The 12500-nt window shown below is 36.2% G+C and overlaps 1 protein-coding gene across 2 annotated transcripts in view; it reads right to left on the bottom strand.

Moving 5' to 3' along the window:
• The window catches only part of LOC122260211 (Mitogen-activated protein kinase kinase kinase 13 wallenda), a gene marked incomplete at its 5' end in the record, with an annotated part of 11118 nt that extends 192 nt beyond the window's left edge, over nt 1-10926 (bottom strand). The window contains 9 exon segments of one of the 2 annotated variants that reach the window (XM_086531692.1): nt 1-4820; nt 5193-5367; nt 5985-6832; nt 7041-7325; nt 7894-8071; nt 8417-8523; nt 8998-9117; nt 10267-10534; nt 10768-10926. The exon segment at nt 1-4820 is cut by the window's left edge and continues 192 nt beyond it. In XM_086531692.1, coding sequence (XP_086387818.1) covers nt 4620-4820; nt 5193-5367; nt 5985-6832; nt 7041-7325; nt 7894-8071; nt 8417-8523; nt 8998-9117; nt 10267-10534; nt 10768-10926 — 2341 coding nt within the window. 2 annotated transcript variants of the gene reach the window in all.
• Between the last annotated feature and the right edge of the window lie 1574 nt (nt 10927-12500).

Raw genomic sequence — 12500 nt, 5'->3', positions numbered from 1 at the left:
ATAGGGATGAATGGAGAGCAAGGCGCAAATAAAAGACGGGGATGAGACAAACACTAGATAAGAGGGTAAAAGGAGAATGAGGGGATAACGATATAAAAAAATATATGGAGAATGATTGGCTTTGAATGAGAAAATATGAAAAATGATTTTTTAAGGATATATGTGAATGGATATGGATGAAATAAATGAAGGATGATAAGGAATAAATATGAAGAACCAATAATTCAAGGTGAAAAGGTGAAAGATTATATAGATAATAAATATATGAATAAGAATTTCTGGATTAGACTAAATTGAATATAGATATAAATAAGAAATAAATATAAGGATACAAAGAGAGAGAGAGAGAGAGAGAGAGAGAGAGAGAGAGAGAGAGAGAGAGAGAGAGAGAGAGAGAGAGAGAGAGAGAGAGAGAGAGAGAGAGAGAGAGAGAGAGACAAGGACATATTCATGATTAGATGACAGGAAAAGATGAACATAATAAATTACAAACAATGAAAATAAAAAGTAAAGAGGTAAGAATCAGAAGGTGAGGAATAGGCCAAGTGAAAATAGGAAATATACAGAAGAAAAAATATGTTTTCAAAAATATATAAATAAAAAAATAAATGGAGAGTGGATAGTAATTAGTTATATATCTTGTTAAGTCACTGTCATTGTACCTTTATAGAAAACAGTAATGTATAAAACCCAGGAGAAGATGTACAGGCTTAAAGTGTGATTCTGTGACTTATTTAAATAAATTAGGGAAACACTGCTTATCAACTCAAACTGCTTGATGTGTATATACTATCTTTTTCAATTTGGCACGATTTCATTCTCGTTAAAATTGGACATTTTGATTTTTTTTTTCTTTTGCAATCTTGTTGAATAATATAACAATGCGGTGCAAATGTTGTTTGAGTTATTGGTTAATAACTATTAGTTTGACCAGTGTTTTCCTCTAAAGCCATATGTAATTAAATATACAGATTTATATTAACATTTTACAAGTTTAGGAAAAGAAAAGTAGATTGAAAAAAAAACTCTCCTTCCATTGGTAATCACGAAAGCAAAGTTTTTTTTAAAGGGAAAAGGAGTCGTGAAGAGTAAAGAATTTTTTTTTAAATCAAGGCAATATGACTATACAGATATTTTTTGAGTCCCTGAAAACTCGGAAACGAAAGAACAACAAAAAATGTACACATGGGAGAAGTTATGGTAAAACTCGAGTGCTATACATGGTTAGCTTTCAACATGAGACGAGAAGAAAAAAAAATGATATTTAGAATACAATATATACAGGGTATATCCAAATTTACTCACACTCTAAAATTTACATAATCTGTACAATAATAGAATTTAACATGTTAAATGTCTCACAAACTATGTCAGACACTTCGAGATGGCGCAGTATCTTATTTTTTTATATACCTTTGTTTACTGCAGCTTCCAACTACCAAATTAAATTTACATAAGCAGATACTGTAAACAAACTAGTCTTATCTCTCATTCTTACCCAAAAATTGATAAGCAAGGAAACATTTTTTTTTTTTTGCACTGATCATACTTACAATATTAACTATTTCCATACCATTTCATACTTGCAAGACACCCCTCCCCCCCAAAAAAAAAATATTTGTTGCGCAGTCCATGTTTTAAAAAATGGATTCCTGGATACCTTAGAGATTTAAGTTACCATTAAAATCCACTTGAACTTCTGTTGTTGTTGGTTTTTTTTACATATTTGGAGAGAGAAATGAAATCATCTCTTTAACAATTTTCTACATACTTTTTCCAATTTTATCATACATCTCCCATCCTACCTTTGCCTTAACCTGTTCAATACAACCTATTTATATATCTATTTAAAAAATAATAATGCATGCCAACCCGAGAAAAGGAAACTGACAAAGACACTTCTAACAATTCCAAAAAAGGAAATCATAGAATACTGTATATTTTATGTGAGGTATAACATTAGACTGAACCTTCCTTTTCCAATCTATATTTGAAACAATATCAAGTACTCCATGGAAAAAAGTCAAAAGAAAGAAAGGAAGAGAGAGAGAGAGAGAGAGAGAGAGAGAGAGAGAGAGAGAGAGAGAGAGAGAGAGAGAGAGAGAGAGAGAGAGAGAGAGAGAGAGAGAGAGAGAGAGAGAGAGAGAGAGGAAAATTTGAAAATAAAGAAGATATCATATGTACACAAGTTGCTGTTTGTTAGAAAGTTTCCTTATCACTTCTCTCCGAAGCGCTATACCCGAAATCCTTTTCCTCACCGTCATTCACTAACCACTGTTACAGTAGCTGATACAGGTACAGAGCAAGACCACGTTCAACCAACAGTGACTGAGGGACCAAAGTTATTTCTCAAAGTTCTATTTTTTTTCTCTCTCCCCTTTTTTTGCGATAAGAGAAATGATTTCACTCTTGTTATTCTTGTCCTTGTACCTTCAAAAATCCATAGATTATGTATCAGTACTCAAGGTATACCACAAAAGTATACTTAACTCTATATGTCAGTACTCAAAGTATACCACAGGAGTATACCTAACTGATACCTACACTCACTTAACCATCTGATAAAATATCTTACCAGTTCCTACACTCATCTGTTTTGCATTGTCAGAAAGTAACAAAAAAAAAAAAAAAATCTCAACTCTGCTCGAATAAGTTAAGACAACAAAATCCAACGACTCAAATAAAAGTACGAAATCGTAATGACCAATTTCATTTCTTTCTTTTTTTTCTTTTTTTTTTGGTAGCTGCCACTAAAAGAAACCATGAGAACTTTTCCTATTTTGGTTGCATTCCTCCTAAAAAATACCATAATGGTATGACCAGCATTACCTATGGAAAAAAACAAATAATCCAAAATTCAAATAGCTTGTTCCATTAACTTTATAGTTGTATACCTGTATCCCCCAAGAGACCTTAAGAATAAGGGCTGTGTGTGCTTTATGCTCCTAAAATGAAAAAAATATATATATTATCACAATAAGAAAATTCAAAAATATAAAAACTAAAATGTAGAAAAATCTGAAATCTGAAACATCACATGAATTAATTCTATTGATTGAATAACCTTTAATGAAAGTCTCTGAAAATTTTCATATGAAAATTTTGCTTTATATGATTTTCATAGATCTATTAGCTTTCTGCTTGTCTATCTTGTACCAATGCTTTTCTTTATTCATTCCTATTTTTTCTCTTTTCATTGTAAACAATCAACTATATGCATTTCTTTGTATTTTACACAAAATTTATATAAAAAACTCTTTTCTTTTTATAAACTTTTACAATTAACTCAAGGTCATGTTCCAGAATTTGAGATTATGTACTCCAGACTAGAAAATTTTATATAAAAATAATAATAATAATAACAAAAATAATAATGATAATAATAATAATAATAATAAAAACACAACCAAACGGTTAGTTCTCAAAACTTAACAAAACGACTGCACCATCAAAGCATATTAAAAAAAAAGAGAAAAAAAATCCTTAAATTATATTACTGTACAAATGCCATATATCAACACAATGGAATGTTTAGTTACTCTTGGAGGGTAGATGCCCATCATTCAAAAACAACTTTACGTAACAAAAAACAATAAACGCTACTTACACAAACAATTCAATTGAGCACAGTATTGGCAGAGTCTCATACTAATACAGATATCATCATAACAAAAAATAATAATAATAATAATAATAATTAGAGACAAGGAACCACGGACTAACAGGTTTCATAACCAGAGCCAACCTACGATACAACACCTTCCAACCCCTCGGAACATACGACATAGGACATTTACTATCCGTAAATTTGTTCCTCTATTTTCATCTCCGTTATTTCTTTCTATTCCATAGATCTATACCGAACTGTGCAGATCACTCATGTGACTCTTTACCTTACGTCAATAAAGAGGTATGTGCGATCCCCACAAATAAAAAAATGAATAAATAAAATAAAGAACCCGGTTCCTCCTTTTCACTTGAAAACTGGACTACGAGTAGATACGGTTAGGTCAAACACCCTATATGGTTTAGGGGGGGAAACACTGAAATGTATCCCTCACAGTACTGGATTATCAGGTGTGTATATTAAAATTCTGGCATGCAACGGGAAGAAATACGTAAACAAACATTTTCATATCTGTTAGCCCTGATCCCTTATAGTGGCTCAGGTCTCTGCTTGGAATGTATACAGTTCATTAAGTACAGTTATACTGCCCTTTTTTCTTGACAAAAAAGGAATTTCATCAAAAGGCATACGATGTCCACTATATTCCATGAGGTTATTCTTTTAAAGACTTGAATTATCAATGGCATCTTACACTGGTTGCATCTTCAAAGTATGCTGTTACTTTTTTTTTTCTGTCATGCACAGACACAGTTGTGCAAACACTGCTGCTTCCCATATTTAATACATTTTCTTTTCTTCAGATATCTTTTTTTATCTCTCACATATCAAGAGCAATTCCTCAGCGCCAAAGTTTCTGCAATGATGTCAAACTTTTTCACAAGCACTAAGATTTGCCGTGCTTGCCAAGTGACGTCATACCACTGCTACCCATACCATTAGCACTGAACAACAGAACTGTCCCAGGGGAATTTGTTCATTCTGTCAGTTGGTTTCAGCATTCTTCCCCAGCCTTCTGAAAGAGGTTGAGTCCTCCTCCAACTCCTACTGCTGTGTCACTGCTCGTGTTGCTCTGGGGCCCTGAGGTGGCTGCAGGTTCCTGTTGAGCTCCAGGGGCCACGGTCGTCACACTGATGGCATCTCCGTCATCTTCAGAGTCAGAGGTGTCACTGTCATGAGATGGACCAGCACCACTCTGGAAGAAAGGAGACATGAATGTCTGGCAATGCAAAATACTCTTCTGTGTTGAAATAAATTTTCTAGTAAAATGGCTATCTATATGAAAGCTCTCTTATATCTAGGTTATCTCCTTCACTCACTGACTCACTCAACTGTTTACTTCATCCCTATCCATCCATCTTCATCCATCCCCATCCATCCATATCCATCCATCTATATCCATCCATCTATATCCATCCATCCATATCCACCCATCCATCCATATCTATCCATATCCATATCCATATCCATATCCATATCCATCCATCCTCGTAAAACTCATACAGAACATTTTAAAAGCCAAGCACTTTCTATCATAAAATTCTATCTTTAAAAAATCCATCCATACCATTAATCTTGAAGGATATTGGCCGTCTAATCGGTGAGAGTAGTAACCCGCTCTGACAGAAGGCCCTGCTTCATCCTCGGACACGCCACCCTCTGAGCTCTGTGTGCTTTGCGTGGACCTTGTCAGACATACCGAACGATGGTTCTTGCTCCTTGGAATAGGCCGTCGCATGAAACTGTAATGAGGTGAAGGGTATTGAGAATATGAAAGGTGTATTCTGTATGCTGGTTTGTGTGTAGTGATAAAGTGCTACACTATATAGAGGTGATTGTATGTTTTCATATACATTTCATTTCATATGTTAATTAATAGGGGATTGTGATATAGTCTTATATAAAGTACTTTCATATATCTTGGTGATAAGGCATTATCTGCAAAGGCCCAAGTTACAATTGGTATGTCATAGTTGGGGTATAGACACTCAAACATATGAGAAACAGTTCTAGAAAACATAAGGTGTCTCACAATCAGTTTGCCACCATTATTTGTTGACAAGATTTACTTTTGTAGCCCTATGGAAAACAACAAAAAAATTCATTCACAAACATATCTATCATGATGTTTTTTGTTTTCTTTTTTATGTACAGTTTCAGGCTTTGAAATTTAAGCTATGCTTATTCCCATAACCTTCTTATAAACCAATATGAATTTTTCTATAAAACTTCCTTAGAGAATCCTTTAAACAAGCAAAATATGAAATAAAAATGATGAAATATTTGGAATTTCTAGCTATTCAACCATGGTTCAAAATTGTCTATTTAGGCATGTACAAGGGTTTCTTCTTCTACTCACCATTTTCGTTTGATGACTTGGTAATGGCCATCCAGGGAACCATCATCATTATCATCATCATCCTCATCTTCTTCCTCATCCTCTTCCTCTTCCTCTGACAACTCATGACCGACCGAGTCATGGCTGGAGTCAAACTCACTGGAGGCAACCATGTCTGAATTGCGATTGAGGATGTCTTGCTCGATGCTGGAGTTTCTCTCCTCTTCTTCCGTCTCATTTGTAGTGTTTGAGGACTGGCTCTGAGACATGCTTTCAAGCTTTGGCTGGCCAATGTCCATTGGGGTCGACTCTGAGTAGCTCTCCGGAATGGAGTGATCAAATCTCATGAGTGGACCGTGCTTTACCCGTCTGTATCCATTTGGCAGTGCTTTTTTATCAGCTAAAACTCTCTCTATTGCATCCCACTTGTCCCCCAGCTGATGGAGAATGTCTACATCATCCTCATTGTTGTTGAGTATCTGTAGGGTCTCCTCAATGGTATATTCCTCTCTACCTTCACTTAATCTTGCTACAACAGGATCAGCAATGGGGAAATTTTTATTAGAGTCATTAGAATCTGTTGAAGTTAACCGCCAGTACTGCTGTCGGGGGCAGTGCTCACAGCAAGGGCTCTGCTCGGGGATCGTGTTGCCGTTGGGACTGGTCTCGAGGGCAGTGTGACCGCAGGGAGGCCTCTTCTCCCCGCTCGTGTCCCGGTCTTCCTTATGCAGAGGCAGTGTGGACGGTTTGTTGGGCCCAGGGGTCTTCACAGGCGAGGTGTCAGTTTCACTCATGTCCATGTGATCAGTCTGCGTTCCTGAGTCAACTAATATAGGAACTCTCTCATGGCTTGGGCTGAGGCTATAACCCTAAAACAGAGGAGAAAGAAGAGCGTCAACATGTGTAACACTTAGAAGCATCTAGATATAAACAACATGACAACTCTCTTATAAAAAAACAAACTAACATTATGCACAAATTCAATATCTTTCATATTTTTCCTCTGGATTCAAGAAACCAACCATATTCAACCATAAAAACAGACAGATCTGGTTGTCTCCTTCACCCACTACTCACCCTTCTATCTACAACGGGACTATGCTTAGGACTAGTGGTTGAACTGACGTATGCGATGACTCCCCCGTGACTCTTGTTCCTCTGGTGCCGTCGCCTTCGGCCTGAGCCTCCACGGCCACCCAGGTCGGTCTCCTGGTGACCTGACTCAGCTGCTCCTCCCACATTTTGTGAGTTGGTGGAGGACCTGGGATTACTCTGGGTTACATGAAGGGAAGCAGGTCTTGTCGTGGACAACGGGAGATTGTTTGTACCAATCTCAGTGTAGAGAGGCTTCTTGGAACGATTCTGGCAGGGGGAAAGGGAGGATTTTTTATAAGCTACAAACTATATTTGTCTTTTGTAATCCTAGTGGATTCTGAGTTAACAGCAAGGTCATAATCAAAGATACCCAAAGAAGGATTCCTTTTCTTTATATCTATTTCACCTAATACAATGATATATTTATGGATATCTATATATATAGTAGTTCTTTAATAAATAGCATAAATCAATTTTTTGAAATAGATTATTCATGACTTCTTCAATTGCAAAACATAACAATATTAAATATATAACAAAATCAGATGTAAATGTGGACTTTTATATTTCATTAGCGGCACCTTTTACAGTGGACACATAATTGTAAATATTTGGCTTAAGCACTGAAGATTTTCCATTGAAACATTTTATAAGGACAGGAACTTCAAGATTATATAAAGCATAGAATTGTTTAAAGTGTTAGTGAAGAAAAAGTGACTATATTGGTATTCAATAAGAGTTTGATTACCAATAATACTGACAATTATAATTAACATTCTTACTTAAGTAACAACAATAACAGTAAAAAATCAATGAAACTCCAATTGCAACTAACCGACGGCAGCTTCGATGTTGACACAAAACTCGTCTGTGCCTCTGGACTGGTCGGGTTGGATGAGGTTAGCTGACCTCCTCTGCGAGCCTGAAGCCGTTCCTGGGCCTTGATCAGTGGCCGAACTATCCTTCGTTTGCCCTTGTGAATTTGGTTTGCGTGTTCCCGCCTGGAAGTCGACCTACAATTTTACAGTTTTGATATATGTTGGGGTATAAACAGCTATTGGCTGTTTTTTTGTTTTGTTTGTTTTTTCTATCCTTTTTGGGGGGAATTTTTATTTTTGATTAAGACAGGTATCAAATAATCAATATATGAGAGTCTTGATTATCAAATATTCCAATATGGATCATTTGATAAGGAAACCAGGCCATACATATAATTATCAATACATAAAAGAAATACATATATGTGCATATATTCATATTATCTCATTGTCATATCAAGACACATATACCATCAGTATATAATCAACTTCAATGAAAATATGGAATAAAAACAGAAAAACCCATCACTCTACACTTACTTTAGTAGTTCCTTTTCCCGTTGTTCGAGCTGCAACATGGCTGCCGACAGTTCAAGGTAGAGATCATTGGCAATAACAAGTTTACGCTCCCAGTGTTCCCGAATATCCTGCAACATAAATATGATGCTTGAAAATGCTAAAAATAAATTATTCTTTAGTTGCTGATAATACACAAGAAGCTCTGGACCTCTTTCTTGATAATTTGTTGCATTTGATTTTTCGGTCTAAAGCATTGAAAAGTAAATCATTATCTATTCTTTTATTTGAAATGTAAAGGGAACATAATGCTTTGTTTTTGTTTATTTTAAAAGATGGCATATTATATGTCATATATACCTCTTTGTTCATATAAATATATTTTTTATTGTCTATATTACTTCGCAATTTAATTTTGCCTCTATCTAGCATGAATTTCTGTGCTTACATGTATCATATTATCATCCTTAATACATATGATGATGGTGATAAAGATGATGAAAAAGATGATAATAAAAAATGATAAAAGATGTTGATAAAAGAAAATGATAAATATGATGATAATAATGATAACACAGGTCACAATGCCAACATGGGTACCATACCTGAGCATGTTTCAGTTCATCGTGCCGCCGTTTAACAAGGTCTTCTTCCATGCGTGGAATGTGTGACCCTCTGGAGTTCATGGACGCCATTTGCTGCCGGATCTCAGCCTTCCAGGACATCTGCAGGAGGAAAGTAAATGTTTCAGATCTTATATATGTATATATATGTTTTTGTCTTTTCTTTATTTTTCCTTTTTTTTCTTTATTTTCTCTATGCAAAATTGGTTAATAACAGGAATAATAGTGAGCTTGTTATAGACACTAAGAGATAGGGGAATTTAAAAAAAGATTCTTAAAATCAAAATACTGAACAAACTTTTGATATACATTGACTTCTCTCCAAAACAAAGGCTACTCTTTCGCTTAACCCATTGCAGACGGGGATAAATATGCTTGCCCAGCCTCCGGCATAAGTTTTATTTTAAAGAGAGACTGCTTGAAGCATTATAATTTGAACATTCCCACTCTCTTTCAGTCATTCATTGAAAAACTAGAGCGTTTTTTTGTGTTTTGTTTTTTTGTGTGTTTTATTGAGTTTAGAGACTTATATATGCCATATGACAGGCTCTACCAGTGCTGCAGTAGACTAAAATTGTAGTATATTATCCATATTAGCTCATTATTTTCTTTATACTCAGTGTGATAGAAGTATTGCTGTTTTATGGGAGGACAAAAGGCAACTATATTTTTTTCGTATTTTTGTGCTGTCATGAACGAATACGAAACATATAACCACCTACAATAAAGATAAATAGAAGAGGTAAGGAAGAGGAATGAAACCTGTGCTTGTGACTGTGAGTGCCACAGTGAAAGGCATCCATATTGGCACAGGAGTACATTTTAGACACTGGGTATGGATTGAGTCATCTTCCTCTTCCCGTTCTGACTGCACATCCTTCATCGGCAGTACTTTTGAGCAAGAGTTCGTCAACTTAGTGTGTGTCATCGCTCTATAAAGATAGTGCTTGCTAGAGACTGTGGATGGGTGCTATTCAAGGCTCTCTCTCTTGCTGGTGCTAGGAAAAAGTGGTGCCATCTAGGTTTTGGACGTTAAGCTAGCACGGTATTACGGTAATTATAGTAATTATGACTGCAGTAGCCATCATCACTCATTCCTTTTTCATAGTAAAATAAAATAGTACAGTGATCCAAAATCCCCGAACGTCATGTACGTCAGGTCGCCCGTCGTCAGGCCAAAGCTCCTACGTCATGTATGTCATGACACCCGTCCGCTGTGGGTTAATAGCGCAATAGCCTCATTTCAATTACCTGTGTCTTGAAATATGTCTCTGGTGGCGTGCTGCGAATCTCAACTGCTGCGATATCAAGATGCATCAAAATATACTTAAACGAAGGCCTATTCCGCGGTTTGGTGTTCCAGCACATCTGAACAATTAGTCTGAATCCATCAGGGCAGGTAGATGGTATAGGGAGATGAAGAGAGCTTGATCCAACTCCATAGATGATAGCTGAGTTGTCAACATCACGGTATGGAATCTCACAAGTCAGCAGTTCCCACAGAACAACTCCAAATGACCTGAAGGTAAAGGGAGGTTTAGCTTTAATCCTCATGGCAAGACATTAATGCAAAGCATTAATAAATTCTAAAAAAAGATAGAAATAAAAAAGTATATAAAAAAAATGTATAAGACATATCAATATATTAATAAGACAAAAAGAGTTATTGTTTTAATATAACAGGAAAAAAAGGTTCTTCAATTTTAGAAATAGCAAAAAATTTATCAACTAATGTCCTTCGGCCAAACATACCATATGTCCACCTTCTCATTGCAAGGCTCATTGCGAATGACCTCTGGCGCCATCCATGCTAGCGTTCCTGCAAAGCTCATCCTGGTGCTCACGTCATTCCACTCACGACACGTCCCAAAGTCACTGATTTTCACTTCTTGGTTGGCTCCAATGAGGACACTGCAAAGATTGCGGAGGGAAGCCATATTAGATTAAAGGTTGGATGAACTCAAAAGATAAGGAAGCCGTTCTGAATTAAGATGGGGTGGGGGAAAACAGTTTGAAATATTAAACAAAAAGAGAGGCCATTTTGAATTATGGTTGAATCGGACAGAAAAAAGGATTGAAAAAATAACATGGAGAAATCGCAAAAGCAAAGAACGAATATAATAAAAACATAAAAGAAGGATAAAAAATATCAATTGATAAATAATATACATATATCCATAAATGTTGAGTAAAAACCTGAATACGAAAAACCCCAAGGTTGGCCAACTCAAGGAACAAGTATAACCAAATCAAGAACCATTAAAGATCAAAGATGATCAGTGAGAATTTTAATACATGTGCAGAATTAATGAACGTTAAAATAAAAAATAAGAGCCAAGTAAATACTGCGTGCTGAGGAGAGTAAAAAATAAAAAGTTCCGAATCACAGTGACTAGCAGTTCTTTTGTAAACACTAATGAGGACTCCGTGACTCTCAATGTTTATGAATGCAATCTCACTGGTCTGATTTCTGATCCTTTTACTTGATAATGAATTTAATAACTCAATTTGTATTATAGATTTTTTTTTTTTTTGTACTTGATTTTTCTTCTTTCTTCTTTCTTTCTTTCTTTTTCTCTCTCCTTCTCACACTCACTCACTCTCTCACTCTCACTCACTCACTCACTCACTCACTCTCTCTCTCTCTCTCTCTCTCACTCTCACTCACTCACTCACTCACTCTCTCTCTCTCTCACTCACTCACTCACTCACTCTCTCACTCACTCACTCACTCACTCACTCACTCACTCACTCTCTCGCTCGCTCATGTCTGTTTGTATGTATATATATATATATATATATATATATATATATATTTATATATATATATAATATATATATATATATAATAATAATATATATATATATATAAATAACTCTTACTCTTACTCTTACTCTCACTCCCCTCCCCTTCCCCTTCCCCTCCCCTTCCCCTTCCCTTCCCTTCCCTTCCCTTCCCCTTCCCTTCCCCTTCCCTTCCCCTTCCCTTCCCTTCCCTTCCCTTCCCTTCCCTTCCCTTCCCTTCCCTTCCCCTTCCCTTCCCTTCCCTTCCCTTCCCTTCCCTTCCCTTCCCTTCCCTTCCCTTCCCTTCCCTTCCCTTCCCTTCCCTTCCCTTCCACTTCCACTTCCACTTCCACTTCCACTTCCACTTCCCCTTCCCCTTCCCCTTCCCCTTCCCCTTCCCCCCCTCCCCTCCCCTCCCCTCCCTGATTACTCTTACTCTTACTCTTACTCTTACTCTTGCTCTTGCTCTTGCTCTTGCTCTTGCTCTTGCTCTTGCTCTTGCTCTTGCTCTTACCCTTAATCTTAATCTTACTTTTACTCTTATGCTTACACTTACATTTACATTTACACCTACACTTACTATTACTACTACTCTTACTCTTACTCTTACTCTTATTCTCAATCATACACTAACTCTTACTCACTCATAATTTGACCAAAAGATTGACAGATAAGAGATTGATTGATCAATAGATAGATAG

Source organism: Penaeus japonicus, unplaced genomic scaffold (assembly GCF_977035675.1).
Source record: "Penaeus japonicus unplaced genomic scaffold, GWHDUDI00000001_assembly GWHDUDI00000036, whole genome shotgun sequence".
Lineage (NCBI taxonomy): Eukaryota > Metazoa > Arthropoda > Malacostraca > Decapoda > Penaeidae > Penaeus > Penaeus japonicus.
Note: the sequence above shows the minus strand (reverse complement) of the source record. Positions and strands in the feature narration are given on the sequence as shown.